Here is a 27,498-nt window from a genome sequence, read left to right as displayed (position 1 = left end):
GAGTTTATTCAAATTGCCTCTATATAACCTAGCAGGGTAAATGGGTACCTGGTGGGATAAATCATTTTGCTATTCAACTTTCTAGCGCCTCTTGGCAGCATGGGTTATCAGGGGTAATAAAAAGGTAACATGTCAACGCCTTGAGCATGTGCCTTGTACATGGAAAAGGCGTGTTATAGGGCACATTTATTGTTCTAACAAGTGCCTATTATCCCTCTGCATTCTGACGGAGCTTGGAAGGTGTATTCTGTCGTTCGTTTACTTTTTCATCATCCTCATCTCCCTAAACACGCTCATGGCATCTTCCGTTTGGTCGACCTACTTCTGCCATGCTTTGCGACCTTGTGTTAAGCTGGGCCCCGTCTCGCTTATAGCAATATACGCAATGTGGCGCAAGTTCTTGAGCGCAAAGGGAGCCGGGAACCAGCTTGGGAACCAGCTTAGACCTTGTGTAAGCTACAATATAACGAATTATTTCATCGGCTGATAAATAGTATTTACTGTGGACTGAATGACGCTGATTGGCCGAGAGCTAATACATTGTAAATGGGCGCCGTACACATCGTGTTGTTAGGTTGTCAAGTGTTACGGGCGGACATGAGTATAATCATGGGTTTAATCAACAGCGCATTGATAAGTGATATATTTTTTTTTCATAAAGTTACGTTTATTTAGAAATATGACGCGCCATTGGAGATGCGCTGTAAGAATTTTATGCACCATGTGGGAAATCATTCCGTGATTTCGTGTCTGCGTTCACTGTACAACGTGGCTGGACAATTCAGTCCCAATATTGCAAATATGAAGGCTTAGCATCCTCGGCTAGGGGTATGAATAGATAAGCCCATGTCAACCTTGATAGGATGGGGTTGTTTTTTCCTTGCCAGGGCTTAAAATTGATAGGGATTTCTCACACCTGTCCTCGAAATTATCCCAAACTTTCGTTCACAAATCACGTTACTCCTAGTCCAAGGGAGTTTTTAGGTTTTAGACCATGCATATTAGTATAGATCGATAACTTTTCATACGGCGGTTGCCTTGTCTTGGGAATCAGGTAGCTTCCTCACCCAGGTTTTGAGGATTATATTGCAATTAATCAAGATACCGTGGTGGTCATGTCAGCCCACAATGGATGCTTGCCCACTCCTCTTTGGACGTCGTTTTTCAGGCAGTTTTCTGATGCCAATCACACTTGAGTGATTGTGTTAGACCTTTCGGCAGCTATAGAACCATCTCACCTCTTGACTGGAGATAATATTCTTCCAGAACAATCCAATGAGGACATTGTTTCTACAATCTCGGGATATTTTTTTTTATGTTGAGGGGAATTCAGATTCAGGGCTATCTCAACGATTTCTTAGCAGATTTCTACTTTATCTTAGTTACGTTAAGACACTGAAACACAGTACTATGGTGGGCTACAGATCAGCAACCGCTTCTGTTTGAGATATACAAGGACTAGCAGTGGTTCTAACAGCTTGCTCTACAAGCCGATTAGATCATTCTCGTCTCTCCAGAAGTCTTCCAAACCTATGCAGGAAATTTCATTGACATTTCTTCTCCTTAAAAGGCGGGTTTTCTACTTGACATTTCTACAGCTTCCAGTTCCAGAATTTTTTGCCATAGACTTTAGTCAATCACCTTTACAGGATATAGATGGCTGTCATGTTAACTTTACCAGCTTTTTCTTGCCAAGAATCAGGCTTCTGCTAGCAGTCTCTCGGCCACAGAGTATACCAGATACAAGTATTCCCTACCTCTGCCTCTAGATCAGACAAAACTACACTCCTATGACCTATTCGAGCTCTGAGATGGTATATCCAGCATACTCTCAACATCAGACGTAGTTGCCACTGTCTTTTTATCTCATGCAAGACAATTGTTGATTTGGAGATCTTGATTGAATATTATATCGTCTTGGCTTAGGAAGACAATCACTTTTGTTTACCAGGACTGTGACCCCAACTTAGTGAACAATAGTTTTCCCTGCATGAAACCAGGGCCTGGATGTCGTCACTTGCAGCTTGTGGGTCCATTTCAATAGATCAGATTGTTGCTGGATGCCAGTGGAAAATATCTAATGCCTACACCAATTTGCTTTTGTGAAACGTCACTCCATCCTTAGAGAGCCTACAGAAAATGGAACGTCTAGTGGCAGTGAAGCGCCTCTCCTCCACCTGTTTCCCCTTTGGGGGGGGAAGAAACAGTGTGTGTGCAGATATATCCAAACTGAGCAGTGGTTCACTATTTTGGACTGTGAGGGAGGAAACAGGTTAACAGTAAACGGAAGGATGAGGATCTTTGAAGAACCTTATCTACTAATATTTATCACCAGTAAGTGGAATTATTATATCCGCTGCAGTTTATTACTCCAGTTAAATTATCCACGAGAAGACTTGAAATCACTTACAGGAAGTGAAGTCATGAACCGGAAGTGATGTCATCAAACAGGAAGTGACATCATCAAACAGGAAGTGACTTCACAGAAACCAGTTAAAATGAGAATCAGTCAAATAAACTATTACAGAACTGGATATGACGTCTTGGACCGGAAGTGACGTCAGTCTTCTCCAAACACCAAATATTCCTCCCTCACGACTATGATCCTTCCCTTTAGGTAATTGAATACTGGAATATAGGTAATCCATATATATTACATTTCATCACCTAAGTCATAGTTATAATAATTGTTATGTCATAGACTATAACGGGATAATTAGTGGTATTGCTATATTCATCATCTGCATAAACCCTCCTTCCTTATGTGTGATTCAGACAACCATAATCCAGAGGGAATGTTTACGCCTATAATTAGGAACAATTACATGTATTGTTAGTAATTGTTAGTAAACTTACATCTGGATTATGGGATCTAGTGCCCACCCCTACCTCCCCACAAGGAGATGCAGAAGATGTTAGTTTTTCGTCAGAAAAATCATGTGAGGTTTTCAACAACTATGTTGTGACGTCACAGCCAAGGGAGATAACTGCATAACTCTTTTAAGCATACCACTAGGGATAGCTATGACTTAGTTAAAAAAAATTCATTTCCATTCTGTATGTGTCTGTGGAATCCACAGGAATAAGGCAACCATAATCCAGAGGTAAGTTTACTAACAATATATGTAATTGTTCCTTATGGAACACAACCTGTTAACGACAAGCACAGACTAGTGCATGCTACTGTAACTGGCCTGTGTCAAGTAGGTGAACTGAAATGAAACAGAAATAATGACATTTTTAAGATTAATGCCTGCATCGTGTGACGGGGCTCGTACACCGCGGGGAATTTGGCGGTAACTATATGGACAATTACACAATAAGGCACTACTTAGGGAGTCGAAGAACACCCCCATGCCCTGCCAGTCTCTGGCGCTGATGTGGGCATGGGTTATGTAGGAGTGCTGAGCCACTTCCCCCCCCCAGTTCTTGCACAACATTGGCTATGCGCCTGTTTAGCTTGTGCCTCTTGGCATCTATGGCCCATGGGTTCTGCGCCCCCTTCCTTGCCAGTCTGGGCAGCATGCATGACCAGATAATTGTTGACTTAGGGCACCTAAGACGCAGATAGAGCAAGTCTAGATATATGCTATCAAAGAGCAGTTTGGTTGATATGGCACAGAGGTCCTTGGAGCCTAAGTGGATAACCACAACTTTTGGCTGTGCTTCCTGAGCGATGAGCCTGTCGACAAAGGTGTGAAACTGGACCCATCACATCCCCATTTGACCAACCACTTGCCACTGAGTGCAAAGAGCTGACCTGTCTCTGTATGTCATAGCAGCCGGGCCAAGTAGCTGGACCTGATGAACCAAGCTGTATCTGAAATCCGTTGAGATAGTTATAGGATTATGTGTATACATTTCACCCTAACAAATGTAAAGATCATAAAATGGAAGGTATGCGGATGAATGTCCGGTAAGCAGCCGACCCAATTCCTGAATTTGTTGTGAACTGATGCCCTGTAAAGCTGCTGTGGTGGTGGCCCTATGCGAAATGAATGTGACGAGTACAAACTAGGGTTGATGGACTCCGGGATTGATGCCAAAGCCTTTTTGAACACCGCCTAAAATTGAATTTTTTTTAGCGGTGAGCTGCCAAAATGAGCGAAAAAATACCCCATACCAGTGGGTCTGATGCAGAGGAAATGCTGCACTGCTGCAACAGGACATAATGGGGAGTTCAGCAACGCCTTTATGCTCCATGGCCATACTGACCAGTTTTGGAGCTCTGCAAATGTGCCTGTATGGATGATAAGTCAACTGCGATGGTTATATCTGAAAAAAGGCAAGCTCTGTTAGTGGTGTTCTTTGCTGTGGCTGCTACCAGCTCACCGACTCTGAAAAACCAAAAGAAAGTCAACATATATGCAGCAGCAAACAGCGCCACCTCGTAGGACTGGCTGCAGACCAAGGGCAAGGCGCACATGATCTCTGCAAGCAAGTGAGCCGTTATTGGTTGGCGTACCATGTATCCTGTCAATGAGACAATCTAGACATACCTGAAAGGGCTTTCTGAACAAGAAAGTGGTGCGACACATCACAGATATTATGAAGTGTGTGGAGTGCTGCCAGCGCAGATATATATGACCAGGCTGTGGCAGGCGACCTACCTGACACCGATAAATAAGCAATAAACTGCAGCAACTGGTCCAGTGGTATAGGCCAAAGAGATGGTAAACCAAATGCAGCATGGAATTGTTCAAACGCTGTTTTGCCCGCCTGATGTCGTCTGGAGTGGGGGTTGGTAACTTGTCCACATAAGGTGCTGCCAACCTGAATCGTGCCCACTGAAATCTCGAAAGAGAATCTGCTATAACGTTAGCGTGGGTGTCACTATGTTTTACTTTGAACAGTATGTTGTGTCGCAGACATAAAAGCACCAAGCATCTAAGAAGTGACCCGAGGAGGTTTTGCTGTCTGATGGTTTATTATGTGGACCACAGCCTGCTTATCAGAAAAGAACATTATCTGGCTGTTTGACAGAACAGTGCCCCACAGCTTGATGGCAAGAACAATAGGGAATAGTTCAAACATGGTTAAATCCTTCAACCATCCCTTTTCATGCCACTGTGCTGGTAAGCGACCATTGGTCCAATGGCCCTGAAAGTAAGCGCTGAATCCCTGGCTGCTTGCTGCATCTGTAAAATGTTTTGCCTCCTGCGAGTTTAACCATTGGGGATGCAAGAGTAAAGTGGTGCTGTTATGACTAGCAAGGAATTGGAGACATACTTTTAAGTCGGCGTGGATACCCTGTGTAATTCTGATTCTATGGTGCAGCTGAGAACACCCTTTTTGAGGATCAATGAGGTGCCAAATAAATGGTCGTTCCATAGGTATAGCCTTACAAACAAAGTTGAGTTTACCAACAATTGATTGTAAATTGCGGTTTTACTCTTTTGTTGCGTGCTGTCAAAATGTGAGTGAGCTGTTGTGTCAGTTGTTGTACCTTATCCTGTGGCAGCCTGATTTCACCTTTTACTTTATCGATGGTTAAATCCAAATATGTTAAGCATATTGTAGGGTGGACTGTTTTGTCCGGGGCCACTGGGATGGCCAAGTGATTGAATAGCTGCAATGATGTTCTGAGCAGATGTTGACAGTTTGGGCTGAATTATAGGCGTAAACATTCCCTATGGATTATGGTTGCCTTATTCCTGTGGATTCCACAGACACATACAGAATGGAAATGAATTTTTTTAACTAAGTCATAGCTATCCCTAGTGGTATGCTTAAAAGAGTTATACAGTTATCTCCCTTGGCTGTGACGTCACAACATAGTTGTTGAAAACATCTCATAATTTTTCTGTATGGACAACACAGAAGACGTGTTTACAGAGTGGAAGTGTTTTCAAAATTTTCAAAGAACTACAAGACTCCCGGTCAGTAGTGTCGCATTGGTTGATATTTCTGTCCATCGCATTCTATATTTTGTACATATTGCTTGCATTTTATGTTACTTTATTGAACTCTTCTTTTCCCGCCAAAATGCATATGTCACAAGCGCATATCTTAAGATGTTCATTGTGTCTTTGACTTTCCATGTAGTCCGTGTTCCCCATGGCATTTCGACCCATGGCCACGGCTACTCAGTCTGTTGATGTGTCGGCGTCCATGGGACAAACACAGACACAGCTGGCTATCCATTGACTTTCCATGTAGTCTGTGTTCCCCATGGCGTTTCGACCCTTGGCCACGGCTACTCAGTCTGTTGATCTGTCGGCGTCCACGGGACAAACACAGACACAGCTGGCTATCCATTGACTTTCCATGTAGTCCGTGTTCCCCGTGGCGTTTCGACCCATGGCCACAGCTACTCAGTCTGTTGATCTGTCGGCGTCCACGGAACAAACACAGACACAGCTGGCTATCCATCCAACCGTCCCAGACGAGACCACGGGTCAAGGTCTGTCGGACTGGTTTATGCTGGTGTCGGGTATGGTTCCATGGCTTCGGACCTTCCCGTCCTGCCACCCCCCTATGCTGGGGACACACGGGATCCCTCAGCCAAGCGGATCTTCTGGCCACCGTCCCTCCGGCCACACCGTAGCCACAGCTGGTCGGTGGGCTGGCATCTCGGGATACGTTCTGGATCAGCTTGACACGGATGTCGATGAAGTCGACCGACGGCAATCGTTTTTTTGCCTGCATGGTGGGGTTGTAGCCGCAACAGCTCAACGGCAGCGGCAGTGGTTGGGGCACGCCCCCGGGGTCGTAAGCCGTAGTACTCGTATAACGCCGGCAAGAGCCATAGTCTAGAGTCTATTTTTTTGTAGACAGTTGGGATGCTTTATAGTCTCTACCCGGGTAGTCGAGTATCAACCATGGAGTGAGCGTATTAAGCTTTCACGCCTCACTGAGCAATATTCCAGTTTATGGCGGCGACCTGTAATTCATCAAGTCTGGACCAGACATTCCAGTGATCAACTTGTGCTTCGATCTACGCTCTTGGTGAGGTGTGGTGACATTGGGTTTCACGTCGTCCTTGAGAATATTTCGCTCATATGATGACGTGCATGTGTGTGTATGTGTATGTGCGGCTGCTTGTACTAACCCAGACTTCAGCTGGGTTTATAGTGCAAGCCCACTGAGATACCATACTGCAGTGAAGCATGAATACCCCACTCGGACACATTATACTGGCTCCAAGCCAACCAGCCCTTGTTGTACCCATTAATGCCTAACGCCAGGCAGGGACCAACAAGTACCATATTTTAACGTCTTTTGGTATGACGCGGTCTGGGATCAACCCGCGACCTTCCGCTCTCCGGGCGGACGCTCTAACCTCTACACTACGGAGGTGGTTTCTACGCACTTGGGATACGGTGACACTTTATGTTACCCACGTCAGCAAGCCTCACCACCCGATCCCATAAATCTTATGTTTGTTAATAATTTCAATGCCAATATAAGAAATATTAAATCTGAAATGTGTGTTTAATTTTGTTCTATGGGTCCTGTGAATTTTCAATGGGTCAGACAGACATCTGAAACTTACAGGACCGAAAGTCCTGTTACTTTGAAACACCATTCATGAACACTGCCTTCTTACTGACTGTCTTAGCCTCTTATTGAGAGTGTTCTTTCAGTGGTTGCGCACCATCACTGTGGAATAGACTGTTCCTCGCTATAAACTGTTTCCATCTTTTATTGCGTTCAGATCACATCTTTCAATGCATCTCTTTCACTGTACTATTAACTCAAACCTTACTTTGGAGCGCTTGAGCATCCACCTTGTGGTTGGATTTCGCGTTATGTAACATTCATTATTATTATATTATTATTATTACTGAATTTGAAACACCACGGCTATATTCGAGGCCAGGGTTCAAACTCAATCCGCTGTCCCACGAGGCGTCGGCAGTTCAGGTAGTACATGCATCGGACCAGGTGACGGCCAGGTGAACGAATCAGATCACAGGGATGACGTTTTCTTGCCAGAATGCACTGTCAGCTGAGCACTCCACGGGAGGCACGGGCGATATACCATTAGGTTCGTTTACTTTTTCATCATCTCCCTAAACACGCTCATGGCATCTTCCGTTGGTCTACCTACTTCTGCCATGCTTTGCGACCTTGTGTTTAGCTGGGCCCTGTCTCGCTTATACCAATATACGCAATGTGGCGCAAGCTCGCAAGCGCAACGGGAGCCGGGAACCAGCTTGGGAACCAGCTTAGACCTTGTGTAAGCTACAATATAACGAATTATTTCATTGGCTGATAAATAGTATTTACTGCGGACTGAATGATGCTGATTGGCCGAGAGCTCATACATTGTAAATGGCCGCCGTAAACATTGTGTTGTTAGGTTGTAGAGTGTTACGGGCGGACATGAGTTTAATCATGGGTTTAATCAACGGTGCTTTGATTAGTATGTCCTTTTCTTTGAAGGTACGTTTCTTTAGCCATATCACGCGCCATTGGAGATGCGCTGTAAGAATTTTATGCACCATGTGGGACATTATTCTGTGATCTCGTGTCTGCGTTCACTGTACAACGTGGCTGGACAATTCAGTCACAATCTTGTAAATACGAAGGCTTAGCATCCTCGGCTAGGGGTTTGGATAGACAAGCCCATGTCAACCTTGTTAAGATGGGCTTGTTTTTTCCTTGCCAGTGCTTCCAATTGATAAAGATTTCTCACATCTGCTCTCGAATTATCCCAAACTTTCGTTCACATTTAAATCCCGTTCCTCCTAGTCCAAGGGAGTTTTTAGGTTTTAGCCCATGCATACTAAATCGATATCTTTTCATACGGCGGTTGCCTTGTCTTGGGTATCAGGTAGCTTCCTCACCCAGGTTTTGAGGATTATTTGGCAATTAATCAAGTTACCGTGGTGGTCATGTCAGCCCACGAAAGATGCTTGCCCACTCCTCTTTGGATGTCGTTTTTCAGGCAGTTTTCTGATGCCAATCACACTTGAGTGTTTGTGTTAGACTATTCGGCAGCACTAGTACCATCTCGCCTCTTGACTGGAGAAGAACTTCGAGAACAATCCAATGAGGAAATTGTTTCACCAATCTCGGGATATTTTTCATTGTTCTGATATCGATCCTCCATTTTTTATGTTGAGGGGAATTCAGATTTCTTAGCGGATTTCTATCTTTATCTTCGTGACCTTAAGACACTGAAACAGTCCTATGGTGGACTACAGATCAGCAATCGTTTCTGTTTATGATATACAAGGACTAGCAGTGGTTCTTACAGCTCGATCTACAAGCCGATTAGATCATTCCAGTTACGAATTTAATTCTTTATTTATTCTTATTTATTCAGCTCCTAGTCCTACAATTTTCCCCACGTTGGCTTTATGTCTCATTCTGTAGTCCCTCCAGAAGTCTTCCAAACCTATGTAGGAAATTCCTTGACATTTCTTTTCCTTAACAGGTGGGGTTTCTCCTTGTCATTGATACAGCTTCCAGTTCCAGAATACCCGAATTTTTTGCCATAGACTTTAGCCAATCCCCTTTCCAGGAGGCTATGGATGGCTGTCATGTAGCACTTTACCAGATTTTTCTTGCCAAGAATGGGGCATCTGCTAGTGGTCTCTCATCCACAGAGTATCCCAGATTCAAGTATTCTCTACATCTGCCTCTAGATCAGACTGAACTAGAGTCCTATGACCTATTCGAGCTCTGAGATGATATGTCCGGCGTACTCTCTATATCAGACGTATTTGCCGCTGTCTTTTTTATCTCATGCAAGAAAATTGTTGATTTGGAGATCTTGATTGCATATTATATCGTCTTGGCTTAGGAGGACCATCACTTCTGTTTACCAGGACTGTGACCCCAACTTAGTGAACAATAGTTTTCCCTGCATGAGACCAGGGCCTGGATGTCGTCACTTGCAGCTTGGGGGTCCTTTTCCATAGATCAGATTGTTGCTGCATGCCGGTGGAAAATATCTAATCCCTACACCAATTTACCTTTGCGAAACGTCATTCCATCCTTAGAGAGCCTACCGACAGCGCCTCTCCTCCACCTGTTTTTTCCCTTGAGGGGGAAAAAGAGGGGAAGGGGGGGTTGCTGATATTTTCAGACTCAGCAGTGGTTCACTGTTTTGGACTGTGAGGGAAGAAACAGATTAACAGTAAACGGAAGGATGAGGATCTTTGAAGAACCTTATCTATTAATATTTATCACCAGCAAGTGGAATTATTATATCTGCTGCAGTTTATTACTCCAGTTAAATAATCTGAGAAGACTTGAAATCATGAACCGGAAGTGACGTCATGAACCGGAAGTGACGTCATGAACAAAGTGACGTTATTAACAGGAAGTGACGTCATCAAACAGGAAGTGACGTCACAGAAACTGGTTTAAATGAAAATCGGTCAAATAGACTATTACAGAACCACCTATGAGGTCTTTGACAGGAAGTGACGTCAGTCTTCTCCAAACACCAAATATTTCTCCCTCACGAGTATGATCCTTCCCTTTAGGTAATTGAATACTAGAATATCCAGGGAATGATCTAGATAATTCATATAATTACATTTCATCACCTGCATAACTCTTTTAAGCATGCCACCACGTCCGAGATCTCCGACACCATGTCATCATCCACCACTTCTACTACGCATGGTGAGCAAAATGACTCCATATCATTGGTGCCATATCGTTCAACTAAAGCAAGTTGTAAATGATGGGCAAGAACTATTAGAGCAAAGATTTGACAAACTTGATAAGAAATAAGACTCTTGCATGAAGCTATTCAAGAAAAGGATAAGAAACTAACCGGGTCAGAAGAAAGGTGGTCAGAGTTAAGGGCAGTTGTCAAATCAGCAAAACAAGTCTTATTGAGATCATATCCTACACTTGGAAAATGACTTGCTATTTTAATGAACACCCACTCTCCCTGGAGGGAGGAGCCTCTTACAGTTTACTCGTATTATGCAATAGAAGTTAAACTGATCAGACAAGGTTGTTGTGATGTTTATGTACAGCCAATGTATTATATGCAGCCTACTGTTATCACAAAGGGATGAAATTTTAAAAAGTGCTTTATCATGAGAGAAATCTTGCAAATGCTTTAAGCACAACCAGTTCTAACACACCAAGATATACCTATAGATCAAAGGAGAGTTAACATCAAAGCATGACTGTACCACGATTCATTGCTGGTTTGTGTCTCCTTATCTCCACAGCCTCCTGTAGTTTTCTCCGACGCCAGCCGTTGTTATCTATGGAGATAAGGAGACATAAACCAGCAATGACTCATGATCAAGGTGTATACCTGCCAAGTGCGTGGGACCTCTTGATTAACTTTAGATAAAAGAAAAACGAGTCTACTATTCTTTTTGGAAAGCCTGCTATCAAGTAACTTTTGTGTAATTAGCAGTTGTTGTGTATTGACAATGCAACTTTCAACTCTATTATTTAGCATGAATTTTCATCATTATGTAATTAACTCTTCACACTCACTTATACAGTACTCTCCCTAGTGTACTGTGATGTCACTTGCATTGTGACGTCATAACTCAGTTATGACGTCATAGTGACGACGTCATAGTCCTAACTGCCAGTTCACCTGATGAAGGGACCTGGAATGGTCTCGAAACGTCGTGAGAGAAATTAAAAAAGAAGTTTAATCCATAAAAATATCTTGGACATCAATGTACAACTTCTAAATGCCACTAGAAGACAAGATTACCAATGAAAAAAATCCATATAACAGTAATGTTTGCCTCTGTGAATTCATACAACAAATAGGAGCATTCATAGACTTCATGGGATCCAATTCTGTAGGCATTGCTTCTGGACTGATGTTTATCCTAACTTAAATGTTTACATGTTTACCATGGATTTCGGTAAATTGACCCAGTTATGTTATGTTGGCCAGCCATATTACTCATTCACCTCAACCTTTTGTGAAATGCATACAATATTTCATCTAAATATCAGAGAAAATAACAGTCAGTGTGTTAAATTATGCATGCAGAAAAGTGTTATGCTTTATTCTGAATCTGTCACAAAAACTTTTCATATACTCTAACATCTGTCACTTTGTACATTATTAATTGCATTTGATGTTTCAGTACTAAATGTGTTTAGTTTAAAGTTATTGTATCTATAAAACAGGAATGACAACAACAGTCAGATAAAGACAAGAACAGAATTTAACTGTTAAAATTCTTTACATTGTACAATTGAGATACAGCAATAATTAGTAAAGATAAAATTGTTTATCAATGTGTTAGTAGGGCCCATTTTACACATATCATTTCATTAATGTTTTAAACTACTGAATTAAAATGCAAATTTGTAAAGGATTTAAAATATTAATAAAGGGTAAGTGAGAAAATATGTTAATTTCACAAATATATAGAATTTTCAGGAAGTTTCTTTGAATAGATTTATGAACGTTTGATTTACTTCCTTTTTACTTTGTGACTTTAATGTTTTGATATAAATTTCTGTTTTTCATCGAAGGTCTGTTTCCTGGATACCACTGCCACAAGTAAATACATACGTCACTCCACTTGTTGACCAACGTGTGCAAGTTGCAAAACCTAGGAAGGATCACAAGCTGAAATCACCACGAGTTCTATTTGAGGTGTGTACAAACATTTTAATTTGTCTCTGGTCATGTCATTAGTAATATGATTGAAGTTCAATATGATGGTAGGCCATTTCCTTACTTTTGACCAGTATAATGCAAATGCATAGGTTCGTTATATCGGATGTATTCAACTGATGCATCAAAGTTGTTGAGCTACACATGGCATGTCAAAAGTCTTGGGCATCTGCAGTCAGTACCAATTGTGTCACTTTGGGAGTCCAGACATCTGCTGTCCATGGAAGAAATGAGGGTTCAAATGAGATGTCAGGGATTATGGCTCATTATGGTGGTTTGGTTGACTCTTGTCTTTACATTTATTCAGTTGGAGCAGGGAAAAATCTGAATGTTGTTTTGTGTCCTCGTGACTAACTTCGTGGGGTATTGGTTGAAGTTGGTGAAGACATTCTGCAGGGGATTCAGTTTGTGTTCCAGGTCATGGCTTCTGGAGCAACATGTTTTGTCGGACTTGGTCAGGGTTGAGATGACACCAGACTTGGTCACTGAATACAAGGACATGTAGGAAGGGTAGTTATATACTACCCATCAAAAGTTTAGACTCACTTACAGCACTCACTATATTAATTAGTCTGCTATCTTCGATGTAACCATACATACATGCATAACACTCACTATATGTTATGCATGTATGTATGGTTACATCGAAGATGAATTTCTCCACTAACTTGGGGGAACCAACTGCAAACCTTATGCAGATGAATTGCACGAGGATCATGCATCCAATTGCTAAAAAGCATGTGCAAATATCGTGCATGTGACAGCTGCGTTTTGGTGTAATGTTTTGTTATGCATTTATGAGTTTCATCATTTATTGAACTCATGACAATAATCTTTTTAACGTTACGAATTAATTTTACAATGCATCAGTTCATGTGTTAACAGTACCTTTAAACAGTATGGAATAGTTTGCAAAATCTAGTTTAGAACAGTTGACCGAAGTAAGTGGCTACATTTACACTAAACTTTTGATGGGTAGTGATCTAAACTTTTGATGGGTAGTATATTATTCTCTGTCTCCATAGTTAACTTGATTTGGGGATTTCGAGTGTTGTGGTGCTGGAGTAGTGAGGTGAGTTCATGGCCTTTTCTGATGATGACAAGAGTATCATCTACCTTCATAATGCCAGCAAACAGGATGGATTGGAGATGTGGAACTTCAACCAGTACCAAGAGGATCATTTCATCCACATCCAGCCCAAATCCAAACTAACCACGCCTAACTCCACCCCCATCAGAATTAACCTTCCCTACATTGGTAAGACCTCTCATCAAATCAGCAGACTACTGACTCTGATCAAATCAGTAGACTACTGAGGCAGTTGACAAAGTTGAAATCCTGACCACCAAAAATCAGGTCTTCGTGGAGAGAAAATGCTTCGTTGCCATCAAAATCTGATCCCACAAACCTTGGATCAACAGAGATCAAGGGCATTACATACCATCGACCTGAGAAGAGTTAATCAAGCTATAGACTATTAATTAGGACACTATCAGCTTGTTCTTACTACTTAATCTCTCCTGTTTATTGGCTTTATGGCCCATGCTCTTTGTTTTTTCTTAGCCTCCACACTGTTTACTCCCATAACACAGACTTCCCAAAACACAGACCTCCCAAAATGCATATAAAAATAGCAGACTAATTAATTGGCCCATGCTGGTCACCCCTAATTAATGAAGGGCCTGGTCCATGCTTTGATAAATATGGAGAACAACAAGGGACTAAGTGGACATCCTTGTCTAAAACCTTTGGAACAATCGAAATAATCAGATAGTTTTCTCCCTTCGGCAACAACTACAGCAGACTTCACGTCATATTAAAGTTGAAGAACATTAAATATTTTTCCATGAATACCATTTCTTAAAAGAAGATAAAGGAATTTATTTCGGTTAACAATGTCGAACGTGTTGTGTATTTGAACCGTGGTCGAACAGAACACAATAAACCATGACTTCTACGTTGAGCGTTTACTCAGGAAGTGGGGGTTACAAGCAGGGATCCCCAAGAGACATAACTCTAATCAGCTTGCCGCTACCGTCACATAAGGCTGCAGGAGTTGTCCCCCATGTATGTATCTACCATACATGTCCATACACTAAACCATTCCCCCTAAGTTTTCACCGCTGAAAACTGACTGGTTGCTCCTACAAAACATAACTGCAACTTTGAAAACTGACTAGAAGCAAACTCTTCCATTTGAACAAATTAAAGTCATTAGCAGTAAACTTAAAGCTGCAAATTCTTACTTTGAAAGGAAAATAGCCTAATTTGGGCACTTCATATTTACTGATAACACTGAGATCACATTTACAGTCTTTTCACTTCTCACACTCATATTTCGAACTGGAGGACGTCGATCTTGGGTAGGGTAACGTCTCTCCTTTAGTTCTTCTGCATCCGACACCTGCTTCTGGTTGACTTCAACTTCCACTTAGATCCTATAAGAACGCATGGTTGCTGTGCCATCACGGTGCTTTCTGCTGATCCCAGAAACACTGGCATCTCCAGTGACTTCGGGCTACCTTGTACTGATTGTTGTGAAACTTCCAGACATGGTCTCATCTGGTCAACATGTCACATCCACACCTGTTGTCCGACAGAGACGTGATAATTCCTATCGCCCAGTTGTTCCAAAACTGTCCCAAAACTGTCCCCTGTACCCATCTTGAACCTTAAACTCCAAATTTCAAAACAAAGACAGCTTGTCCCAAATTGGCACTTCAGTTTCTGCATCATCATTCTTGATCATCAATCCTTCTCGTGTCGGTCTTAACACTGATAACCGTGTTTGTAATGAGCGTGTCATCAGCAACTCAGCTGGGGTCTTCCCTGTTGCAGCATGGACAGTTGTTCTGTATGAGAATAAGTACCTCTGCAGTTTGTCAGAAAAATCACCTGTTTGGTTTTTCATTTTCTTTAGTGCCATCTTGAAAGATTCCACTGCTCTTTCGGCTTGTCCATTAGTAGCTGGATGTTTTGGCACTGTCCTAGTGTGGCGAATGTTGTTCCTCCTCAAGAATGTCTGGAATTCTTCAGAGGTAAACTGTGCCCCATTGTCCGACACAATGTGCCCTGGCAGACCAAATGTTGAGAAGAGTCTTCTGAGATGTTTGATGGTGACTGTTGCTGCAGTTGATGGTAATGGAATAACTTCCATCCATTTGGAGTGTGCATCCACCACGACTAAGAAGGAGTGTCCTTGAAATGGTCCCGCAAAGTCGATATAAAGTCGTGACCATGGTGATAATGGCCACTTCCAACTTGTCGGCAGAACTGCAGCAGGTTGATTTGCTATCTCTTGGCACTCAAGACATTGTCTCACCTTTACCTCAATCTGACTGTCTAGTCCTGGCCACCATATGATTGATCTAGCCACCGACTTCATTCTTACCATTTCTGAATGTTCACCATGCTGCTCTTCCAACAGTGCCTCTCTGAAGTGACTTGGGATAACTAATCTTGTGCCCCATAAGACAACACCTTGCTACACACTCAGTTCTAATCTTCTCTGGAAATATGGTTTCAAGTCTCAGTTCCCATCTTTTGATGCGTGATGCAGCCATCACTTGAGTTTCCTTTGAAGGCGAGAACAATCTCAGTAATGGACGATGATCTGTCACCAGTGTGAAATGATGTCCCAGCAGGTATTGTCTGAACTTTGACACTCCAAAGACAATTGCAAGTCCTTCTTTTTCCAACTGTTAGTAATTTTGTTCTGTGCTGGTCAGTTTTTGAGAAGCGTATGCCACAGGTGCTACAGCACGGCTCCAACTCTGTATGGTGAAGCATCACAGGATAGTACCAAAGGTTTATCCAAACTGTAGGTACAGGAAGGTATTGTTGATTAAGAACTCTTTTGATTCCTGGAATGATTCTTGTTCCTTCTTTGACCAGTACCAGTCCTTGTTCTTCTTCAGAAGATCATACAGTGATGCCACTGTACTTGCAAGGTTTGGCATGAACTTTACAGAGTGATTCAGCATTCCCAGATATGACCTGAGTTCAGACACATTCTTGGGTTCTGGTGCTTGTTGGATTGCACTGACTTTTTTTTCGGTTGGATGTATTCCTTCCTCATCCACATTGAAACCAAGGAACTCCACCTATTTCAGGAAAAACTTGCACTTGACCTGTCTCAGTTTAAGTCCTGCTTTTGTAGTACTCCTAGTACTGCCTTCAGGTTGGACATATGTTGTCGCTTGTTGTGGCCAGTAACACATATGTCATCCATGAACATGACCTCTCCTTTCAGCCCCTTGAGAACCATCTCAATTGTTCGCTGGAAGAGTGCTGGTGCTTTGCTCACACTATATAGTAAGCGTTTGAACTGATAAAGCCCTTTGGAAGTGTTGATAGTAGTCAATTTTCTTGACTTCTCATGAAGTTCCAACTGCTGATAAGCATGTTTCAAGTCCAATTTGGTGAATTCCTCACCTCCATTCAAATTGGCTAACAGCTCTACCACTTTGGGAATTGGGTAAGTCTCTACTTGTAGAAACCTGCTGAGAGTTGTTTTGTGATGACTTCAGGACCAGAACAACTGGAATAGCCCATTGTGACTCTCTCAATAATATCTTCCTCTTCCATTCTATCAATTTCTTCCTTCACCTTTTCTTTCAGCGCAAGTGGTACTGTGCAAGCTTTGCAGAATACTGGATGGGAGTCTGCTCTGACATATAATGTCACTGTGCATTCCTTGAGATGTCCTAGACCTTCGTCAAACACTTCCGGAATTCTGTGAATAGTTGACCGATACTGTCTTGGCCCATATCTGAAGATTTGATGTTGTGTGTTGAGAGAACACCTTTCCAAGGTTCCATGTACTTCAACCAGTTTCTTCCTAACAATGATAAGCCATTCCTGTCCACCACTACTAGAGACAGTGTTCTGATCCTAAGCTCTGTGTCAACCTTCACACTTTTCCCAACACTGGAATGTTATTTCCTAGATATGCTTCTAGTCTGCATGTGCTTTCACTCAATGGCATGTTTGGAAATGTTGACTTATAGACTTCCTTATTGACTAAGGTAACACCTGGCCCTGAATCCACCTCAAGGCTCATCGGCTTTTCATTTACCATCACAGTCTTCTTCCATTTTCCAGTATCTCCTTCCTGCAGTACGGAAGAAATCATGAACAGTTCCTCAAACACATCTTCATGTTCTGCTTCTATGTCTGGCTCCTCAACATCAATGTGATGAGTAGATTTCTTAGGATTACCCTTGGGCTGTTTCCTTTTTGTATCCTCTGTTTTAGTGCCCCGGCACACACGGAAGATTATTAGCGTAAACATCGCTCTGGGTTGTGTTAGCCATTTCCTCTTCACCTGGTGATGAGTTACAGACTATCCTTTAGGTTAAAAATATTTTTAAAGAAAAAAATGATCGTACGGTGTTTTCCTGTAAGTAAACCGGAAGTGCTCGGTTACCTCTCCTGATCTGTTCTACCCATCATCCTCCGGAAGGAACTCTTCATATTTTCCTCTATAACCTCGGTGGAAACACTTGTTGAGACTGTCCTTTTGGTTTCCTTCATAAGGAGTGTTTTTTCGTCGCCTTCTTGTGCCTTACTTGCCTCCTTGGACTTTGAGGTCAGGACCATTCGTATTTTTTGATAGGCAATCATATTTTTTTGTTTTTTTGTTGGATAATTTTCTGCTATTGTAACTTGTAACTTGTGTTTTCTGTCTAACTTTTCCATTATGTCATAACGTAAGTGTGTGGGATGTAAAAAATTCCGCTCGGAAAAGGATCCTCATTCCATGTGCATTTCATGTTCCCCGGACCCGCCCTGTTCAATTACGTCTAGATGTCTATTATGCCAGGACCTTTCAGAGATAGATTGGACTGCTATGAATGATGCTCAACTCAAGGCCAAAAAACGTAAACGGTCCACGTCATCGGGGCCTGAGAGTCTGTTGTCGTCTCAGGGGATTGATTTTTCCACTTTTTCGAACATGTTGGCCTCACTCAGTGATGACTTAAGTTCTTCTTTTGGTTCAGCCTTAAAAGTTTTGGAACAGCAAAGCATGTCAAAAATGAGGGACATTAAATGTTCCTTGACTAGTAGTAGTACCCGTTCGGCTGCCACTGCTACTCAGTCTGTTTATCTGTCTGCGTCCACGGGACAAACACAGACACAGCTGGCTATACATACAACCACCCCAGACGAGACCATTGGGCCGAGGTTTGTGGGACCGGTTCATACTGGCATCAGGGATGATTCCACGGCTTCGGTCCATCCCATTCCGCCACCCCCTATGCTGCAAACCCTTCAGCCACGGATCTTCCGCCTGCAGACCTGCCAACCACGGGCGCTCTTATTGATGCGGAAAATCCACCGATCATCCCTATTTTCCCAGATCTCTCTGAGCCTGATCGTCAAGGTGTCTATCCCATTACAGATGCCAAATTAACTGTACATGAAGGCATTTTGACATTTCCTTCCATGGACTTAGACACTGCTGATTTTGTTCCTGGATGGTCTTATTCGGAGAAAGTGGGGTTCATCCATCAACTCAAACCCTGTACAGTACTGCCTCCTTTGGCTACGGTTGACATGGATTTACCAGCCGAACTTAATCCTCTGGTTCTCTGCCAATTCAACGCATACCAAGACTATCCCTACCACACTCCACGGTGGTTCGAACGGCGTTTAACACTTTAAATGAGACTTTGGCTAAATCCTCTCTTCATCAATCCTTACCGAGAGTTGTCCCCAAGCCGTCATATGTGATTCATGATCGTGTTTTTCTGATGTACGCCCATGAATTGGATAAGGATTTTGTATGCCTCGATCCTTAGGTCTCACGTACCATGTCCCTCAAGGTCCCTGTGTCTAAACGAGAAATCAAAGATCTTGACCAAGCTGCCCAATCCTCTGTGGACTGTCTCTCTTACATTAACTGGTTTGCGGCGGGTGTCCGTCAACTACTCCCTCCTGTGTTTACCGATTATGTAGGTGTTAAGGAAGACACTATGGTGGCGATGTCTGCCCATGAGGCAGCTTTAGCACACTCATTTTTGGATGTCATCTACCAAGCCGTTGCGGACGTTACCCAAACGCAGGTCTCTATTATGGGTAGACTTACAGCTCTGGAACGTACCCATTTATTGTCTGGTGTTCGCAATATTCCAGACTCTTCCAAAGATGAACTCTTTCAACAACCTGTGGAATCGTCGTCTTTATTCAATGTAAAATGTAACCAGGCTATCACATCTCAGGATGCACAGTTGTCACGCAATCTTAATCAATGATTTGCTTCTGCCTTGCTTGCACAATCTCGACCGGCACGGCCTCACCTCAGACCACAAAGAGGTTCTTCAGCTGTCTCCTACCGCCCCCTTCCCCCACGTTTTCAACGATCTGCCTTTGAGAGAGCTTCGTCTTCACTGGTTCATCCAAATTTTTCATCCGAGTGTGGTAGCTCTTCCGCACCATCCGGAGCTAGAGGTCAACAGAGTTTTCGAGCCTCTCGCTCGTTTTCTCAGAGATATTGACTCATTCTATCACAAAATCGCACCCTTAGTACCTTGTGACCTGGATATGTCCCTGGACGAGAATTTGATTATGGACTTCAACATACCGATTGTGGCCTCTCCAGTCGGGGGCAGGCTATCTCATTATCTGGACAATTGGCGTCAAATCACCACCGATCCATGGCTTCTCTCAGTCATTCGCTGCGGCTACCGGCTCCAGTTTGATCGTTTTCTGACGTTAACGTTCCTGCCAACGGAGCGCCGGTTTACACTAAAGGAACCACGACTCTCAGCAGCTATGCTAGCCATAAATCAGTTACTAGTCAAACATGTTATAGTGGAACTTCCATCTCAGGATACGTCCCCAGGATTTTATTCACCGGTGTTTCTCGTTCCCAAAAAGGATAACCCCGGAAATGCGTATGATCATAGATCTCAAAGTACTCAACAAAATTTGTCTCCAGCGTCCACCCAAATTCACAATGGAGTCTCCCAGGAATGTCAGGAAACTCATTCCACCTGGTTCGCAGTTTACCAGCCTGGATCTGAAGGATGCCTACCTCCACATTCCAATCCATCCATCCTCCCAACATTATCTCCGTTTTGCGGTCAGCAGCCGTCGGTTTGCATTCTGGGTCCTTCCATTCGGGGGTGTCATAACCCTTGGCTGTTCACTGTGGTTGTAAATCCAGTACTTCACTTCCTCCATCTGTTCCGTATTGCTATCCACGGATATTTGGACAATTTCCTGGCTCGACATGTCTCCACTCAGGTCCTTATGGGACACACACAGTTTATTGTCCATGTGTTTACTCACTTGGGATTTCTCGTACTTCCAACCAAATTGGAACTCGTTCCTGTGTCTCGAATAAAGTTCCTGGGTGCCCTCCTGGACACACAAACTTGTGTTATTCTTCCAGATCCTTGTCGTTGGTTTACTATCAAGGACCACATCCTCTTCCTATTAGGCCTTCCAGCTGTCTCAATTCGAACCTGGATGTTGGTGTTAGGATCCCTCACATCCATGAAGGACTTTGCTCAGCAGGGCCGTCTCAATCTCAGACATTGTACAGTGCTGGCTCAACCAGTATCGCTCTCTCGACCTCAATTTGGAAAAATCAGTCATTCCTGAAGTCAGATGAGAACTCATCTGGTGGACACGAGAACACAATGTTCTTCCAGGTGCTCCTTTTCGCCTCCCTCTACCAGATCTCACCATCTATACGGACGCGTTGACCACAGGTTGGGGAACACACATGGCTCATTGGACTGCTCGGTGGTGAATCTGTGGTGGCGTTGGATTCACCACAAATCCCTCATGATTGCCACAGACAATGCAACAGTCGTTGCCTACATAAACAAACAAGGGGGCACTCACTCATCCATCTTGATGCACATGACTTGTCACCTTTATCAAATAGTAGATCAGTACAAGTGTTCAATCCGTGCCAGACACATCTCGGGCAAGATAAATCTCCTGGTGGACTCCCTCTCCAGGAGGGGTCAGTCGTTACCAACCGAGTGGACACTCCACTGTGAAGCTTTTTGTCTCATCCAGGACAGATGGGAAATTCCCCACATTGATCTCTTTGCCACCAGCAGGAATTTCCAGCTCCTGGTGTATGTCAGCCCGGTCCCTGATCCTTCCGCCTCGGCCATCGACACACTTTCCATTCCGTGGGACGACATGATTGCATACGCTTTTCCTCGGATAAAACTGATTCCGGATGTCTTGGCGAAACTCCTACAACATCGGAGTGTGCTTTATCTCGTGGCTCCAGATTGGCCGACTCGAACTCTGTATCCATTACTTCTGGATATTCTAGTGGACGAACCATTGATTCTACCTCCTCGGCACAATCTCCTGGCTCAACTGGGATCGTCAATCTATCACAAGAACATTCCGGCACTAAGTCTACGCATGTTGAAGCTATCAGGTCTTCCTTGGAGGAACAGGGATTTACCCTTTCTGATATGGACGCCATCTCTCAGTCTATCTGACCCACGACGGAACTCAATTTATTTACGGACAAGATATCTCAAGAATGCTTCAGATCAGGAGGTGAGATAGTTCGGAGTCATTGGTGTTGGTATGGTCATGGTACTAACATTCGATTACTTCCTGTTGTGGGTCAGGGTCTTTATTCCCTAGCACTGACATTGACTGAGATTCAAGGGAGGAATAACGACATTTGTATCAAGGGTATAAAGGGGAATTATTGCAGAATCTCTGCATACCGGAAGTGACGTCATTTGACCGGAAGCATAGTAGAATCTGCCTTTTCTTTGAGTTTTTGAACAATAAGTTGAAGAATTACACCTTCATTCTCGACAAAGGTATTAATTATCTTGTTTATGATAGATGTAAATAATTTACACAAAGTGTTCAACAACGATATGCCCCTATAGTTACCAGGTTCATTATTACTTCCCTTTTTATATATAGGTATTATAATAACAGTAGTCCATGCAGCTGGGAAATGACCTTTACAAAATATTTGTGAAAACAATAAAGCAAGGTAGGGTGCAATCATATCCTTAATTTTCTTTAAAAATTCTGTTGGAATACTATCGTTTCCCGGTGACTTATTCAGTTTAGCATCGTCTATTGCAGATATAAAAAACCTGCAATTGTTATATCATAAGACAGTTCATCATTTACACAATCAGTACAATGTTCATAACTATGTTCAGTAATATAGTTTCCAGTATAAGCATCCAACTTCTGGTCACAATCATACAGGATTTCATAAATCTTTAAAACATGCATGCCATGTTTCTAGTATAATATTATTCTTTTAGGGATCGACTAGATGAATATTTATTTACAACTTTTAAATATTATTAAGTAAATATTGATGAGTAGTATATACAATGGGGGTTCTGGACCAGTTCCAACCAAAGCCTCTGCAAAGCCTTATTTCACAAGTAAGGCTTTGGTCGGACCCTTAGCTCTTGCTACCATTACCCCTACTATGAAAAAGTTTGGGACGATAGCGGGACCTCCTAGCCGCACCGAGGTATGGCTGGAGTGTGTTGGTATCCTGGGATTGCATCATCAAATACTGGGCTGCGTCTAACGTGCCGCTATGACACTATGCCATGTTTACCTCGATGAAACAGTTTAATGTGAATCGCCTATGATCTCTTTGGTGTTTGTAATAAAGGCTTGCCGGGCTTTTTTTCACCCCTTGTTCTATGTACTTTTTTTTCTCGTCCTCGCTGATAGTAGACTTACGAGACTTGGATCGAATCTCTTGTTTCATTTTGTTATATTTTGTGAGTTCAGAGAGGATTGAACTAAACTCCTCCTCTGAGATCTTACTGTCAGTGAGTGCAGTGGAAATACGCTCACTTACTGTGTTCAGCTTTGCTTCAGCCAGAACTCTGATCTCATCGTGTTTCAATGCCTTACGATGCAGTCTGCTTGATGTCAACTTAAGCGCCAACCCTAACACCCCTACCACCCCAGCTGTTATTTCAATGCCTAGCACTACGGGGGCAGCCACGATGGTAGCTAACAACCCAACACCTGCCGCTCCCAGCCCCATGCTGGTTGCCATAAGGGCAGTGTCAGCCCCGTCCACGATATTGAAAGCTCTATGGTACTTCTTACACAGTGCTTTACGCGTGTCGCGGTCTTGTTCTAGTTGGCGTTTCACATCACATAACTGCCTCAAACGGAACCCGTCTACGGTTTCCAGGGCCTTCGCTTCTTCCTCTACGACTGGGTATAGCCCCATTCTGTGTGCCTATAATATATCTGATAAAATATTTTTTTAATTGGGTATCCAGGTATGCTATTATGATATAGTTTCCAACTAGTGTTCTGGTACTAGTTCAGGGATATAGCTCAACCCTATAATATATTTTAATTGGGTTTTATTTAACCTTCGATTAATGTACTTAAAGCCAATAATACTTAGATTAGCGTACGTGTAAAAAAGCGGGGTCTTAGCTCTACTCCCATTAAAGAGACGAACCCCCTCAAGACTTGGTACAGGGGCGTGTCCCGATACCTTAATAATACGGCAACGTTGGTTATTACACCTGGCTTCCCACCGTATCACCATATCATCTATAATGTTAAGATGCCCAGGAAACGGGGTATCTCCGAGATAGACGTCTATGATGAATGTGAAGTTTTCCGCGACATTTCTAAAGACCTCTTGGTGATCAAGTAATTTGATCTCTGTCTTCACCTTCACCCTGGAAGTTAACATGTTGCCCGAGTGGTTTGGTATTGGTGCGATATATACATTAGAGTCCGGAATGAACGCTCCTCCTGGCAGAACTAAGCCGCTGGGGTCCGGAACGAATGCTCCTATAATTATCCCATTGTTCTTAAGCTCGGAGACAGTACCATCTTGTCTCAAGGTGATATAAGGTGCGGTGAGGGTTAAGTTGAGTAACCATTCAGGCTCTTTAAAATCTGATAACGACACCCGCCTATACACGTTGTCTTTGAAGTGCAGGACGTACAAGGTGTCTTCCTCACCAGGCTGATCGAATCCCTCCGTGTCCCCTAGGTCGTTAAGTGTAGTGTTGGGACGATGACTGGCCATTGCTATAATACTACTACGATATAGTTTCCAACTGGTTTTCTGATAATAGTTCAGGGGTGAACTTCACCCCCATGAAGTGTATGTTGTCAGGTAGGAAGATCTTGGTTAGTGATATCGTGTTTTCCACGATCACGGTGACACCCTGCAGACTGGTGTTGGAGCCGACACCCATCCGCACGTAAACTGTGCAAACGTGATACTGGTGTCGTTTCACCCACCCGAGTTTGACCCCCTTCACGATCTCGACATCATTCCCCGATGGTTCCCCTAGGTAGACTTTGATGATCAGTGTTGAGTTCGCCGGTAGACTCTCCAGTATCCTGACCACGCCTTCAAATTCAGACACCAACTGCAATGTCACGTTTTGCATCCCGGGTTTACCCGATAGCATGTGGGCTGCCATACTGGCGAGTGGGCTGATGGCTACGCTACGTCTCTGAGTCGGGACGTAAGCCACGAGCAGGGTTCCGTTGATAACGACTTTGTTTAGGTGGTTGTCTTTGTTATCCGTGAACACGTAGGGGGAGCCGAGCCTAATATTGAGAAACCAGTCGTCTTTATCTGGTAACAACACCCATTTGTCATCTTCGGTGAAGACGAGCGTATATGGCTTGTTTCAGGCGACGGTAGTGCTCTCAACATCGGTTAAGTCGAAGAGCTTACCCCCGAACGATGGGTATATTATCCATTTATCATCCCCGGTGGTGACTAGGGTGTACCGAGTGTTGACTGTCGCTCTTGTGGTATCTACTATATCACCTAGGGCTCCACCGGAGGGGACTTCAACGCGTTTGTAAATGTTGTTTTTCAGTTGTAAGGCGTACAATTTACCATCTACTCCGGGAGCGTCGAATCCGTGTGTGTCCCCGAGGTCGGAGATCCCCACATTGACGCATTTTTTCACCCCGAGCCCTTGTGCGCTGGTCATTTTATGTGAAGCGTTAAACTGAGGTATCCTATATTCACGGGATTATGATTTATATCTAACACCGATATTATCAGCTCAGGTATGTTGCCCTGGGTTAACCTCTTATACTGCTGCGGTGAAAACGACTCGGTTCTACCGTCGTTGTATTTCTCCGTTTTCACCGGTACGGCTCTCAGTATAGTGGAAGGGTGACCCCCTTGAATGTTGTACGTTGTGCTCACCTGACCGAGATGAATGTACAGCTCTCGGTACGGTACTAGGTCGGGTAACTTCGTGCCTGTGACGGTTGTTGTTGGTTTTATCTCGTCAGGCGTCATACCGAGTGTCCTCGCCAATGGCCGGCCGAGTCTCAAGGAGTTTCTTCCGTTGTTGATTAACACCACTGTACCGTTTGAGTCGTTCATCTTGAGTTCGGCTCCCAGGGGTTTGAAGACCTCGCGCTAAACGAGCGAGCACACGCTATAGTAACCGTCAGTTATCTGGCTGCGAGCTCCACTAACGAACAGCTTATTGTTGCTGGCGTTGATGTTAGTCCATCGCGCGGTAGGTAGGTGATATCGCAGAGTGCGACTTCGAGTTGACCCGGCGTATTATCGATCGCGTGCGTCAGCTGAACGGCCACGCCGCTCGTTATTCCTGGAAGTGTTATGTACATGTTAGAGTATATATGCTCATTATATAATAGTTTTAAAATGTATTCCCCTGGAGTGTTTTACCCTAAACTGGACGTAGATTTCTCACCCATGAAGATCGCGGTCGCTGATGGGATGTATTTCAACGCCCAGCTTTTAGATGTGTTCAGCCTGTATAAATTTTCGGTGACTAACGCTAAGGTAGTTCATGCTTGGTTCAACAACCCGATGCAGTTCTGGCAGAATCAACTCAACTTCGCCGTGTGGTGCGCTACAACGGGGTGTGGTGTGACATTAACCGACACTCGGCGTGGACCGCTGAGTCAGTCTGTGTTCACGTTCCACGTGTACTACCAGGTCAGGCGTATCCTTAAAGAAATCAGCGCCCCACTCCCACAGGACAAGGCGTGGAACGCAGTAAACAACCAGTACGATAGGCGGGCCTACGAACGTATTTGCAACGAATTCGAACTGAACCCGAAGACGGATTGGCGTTTGCCGGGACCGAACCACGGGTTGGGTATCCCCATCGTTCACAACATGCACCTCGTGGATGCCAGCGAGAAGTTGAAAGAATGGGGATACAAGTCGTATCATCACCTCACAACGAACGAGTGGGATGACCGTTACATGGCTTTCGACAACAGCAAGGATTACCGAGTCTGGAGGTTCGAGCAGGGGGCAGCGGATGACTGGAAAAAGTTCATGCTGGACACGTCGAAAGGGATTCACTTTCGTGCGGGGTAATCAGGTTAAACGACTTCGATTCGAACGTGCGTGTGGGCTGTTGGGTGCGCAGACGCAAACGCGTTCCAACATCCTCGGTAAGGGGACTGCTTACGACGCTCAGAAACAGTTCGTTGTTAACGTTGAGGATGCTATCAATGCTCCAGTTGATCTACCGAGTGCCATCAAACGCTACCAAGACGTGTTGGAATATGCCAGGTCGAAAGTCGACTACGTGTTCGACGTGGGGCTGTACATGGCTCCGAGCGATATGCAACTGAGAGTAAAAAAAGTGGTGGGCTACAACAACGAAATAGTCATAGCCACGGCAGACCAAAAGTTGGGCGTCAACCTCGATGTCAACGTCCCCCACGTCCCACCACCCACGACCGGTGAAACGGGTATAGTGGCGCCACCCCCAGAGCCTAGGGTTCAACCAACACACCCACAGCCCCAGCCTGCAACGTCCAATCAGCAGCACATCGATCGTAAAACAGCCCTGGTGGTTGGTGGGGTAGCTTTGGGGCTCATTTGGTTAAAAATTCCTTAGCCGCTACGTACACCAGACCCTCCACGGCGACGAAAGCTGCC

At 43.8% G+C, this 27,498-nt stretch overlaps 1 protein-coding gene across 2 annotated transcripts in view; it reads left to right on the top strand.

Moving 5' to 3' along the window:
- LOC124285238 overlaps positions 1–27,498 on the top strand; it is a 290,116-nt gene that overhangs the window by 105,441 nt on the left and 157,177 nt on the right. For both annotated transcript variants that reach the window (XM_046721444.1, XM_046721443.1), the window contains exon 7: positions 12,433–12,556. In XM_046721444.1, the coding sequence (XP_046577400.1) occupies positions 12,433–12,556 (124 nt within the window). The remainder of the gene's footprint in view (positions 1–12,432; positions 12,557–27,498) is intronic.

Source organism: Haliotis rubra, unplaced genomic scaffold, assembly GCF_003918875.1.
Source record: "Haliotis rubra isolate DU_JTF1 unplaced genomic scaffold, ASM391887v1 Scf356, whole genome shotgun sequence".
NCBI lineage: Eukaryota > Metazoa > Mollusca > Gastropoda > Lepetellida > Haliotidae > Haliotis > Haliotis rubra.
Note: the sequence above shows the minus strand (reverse complement) of the source record. Positions and strands in the feature narration are given on the sequence as shown.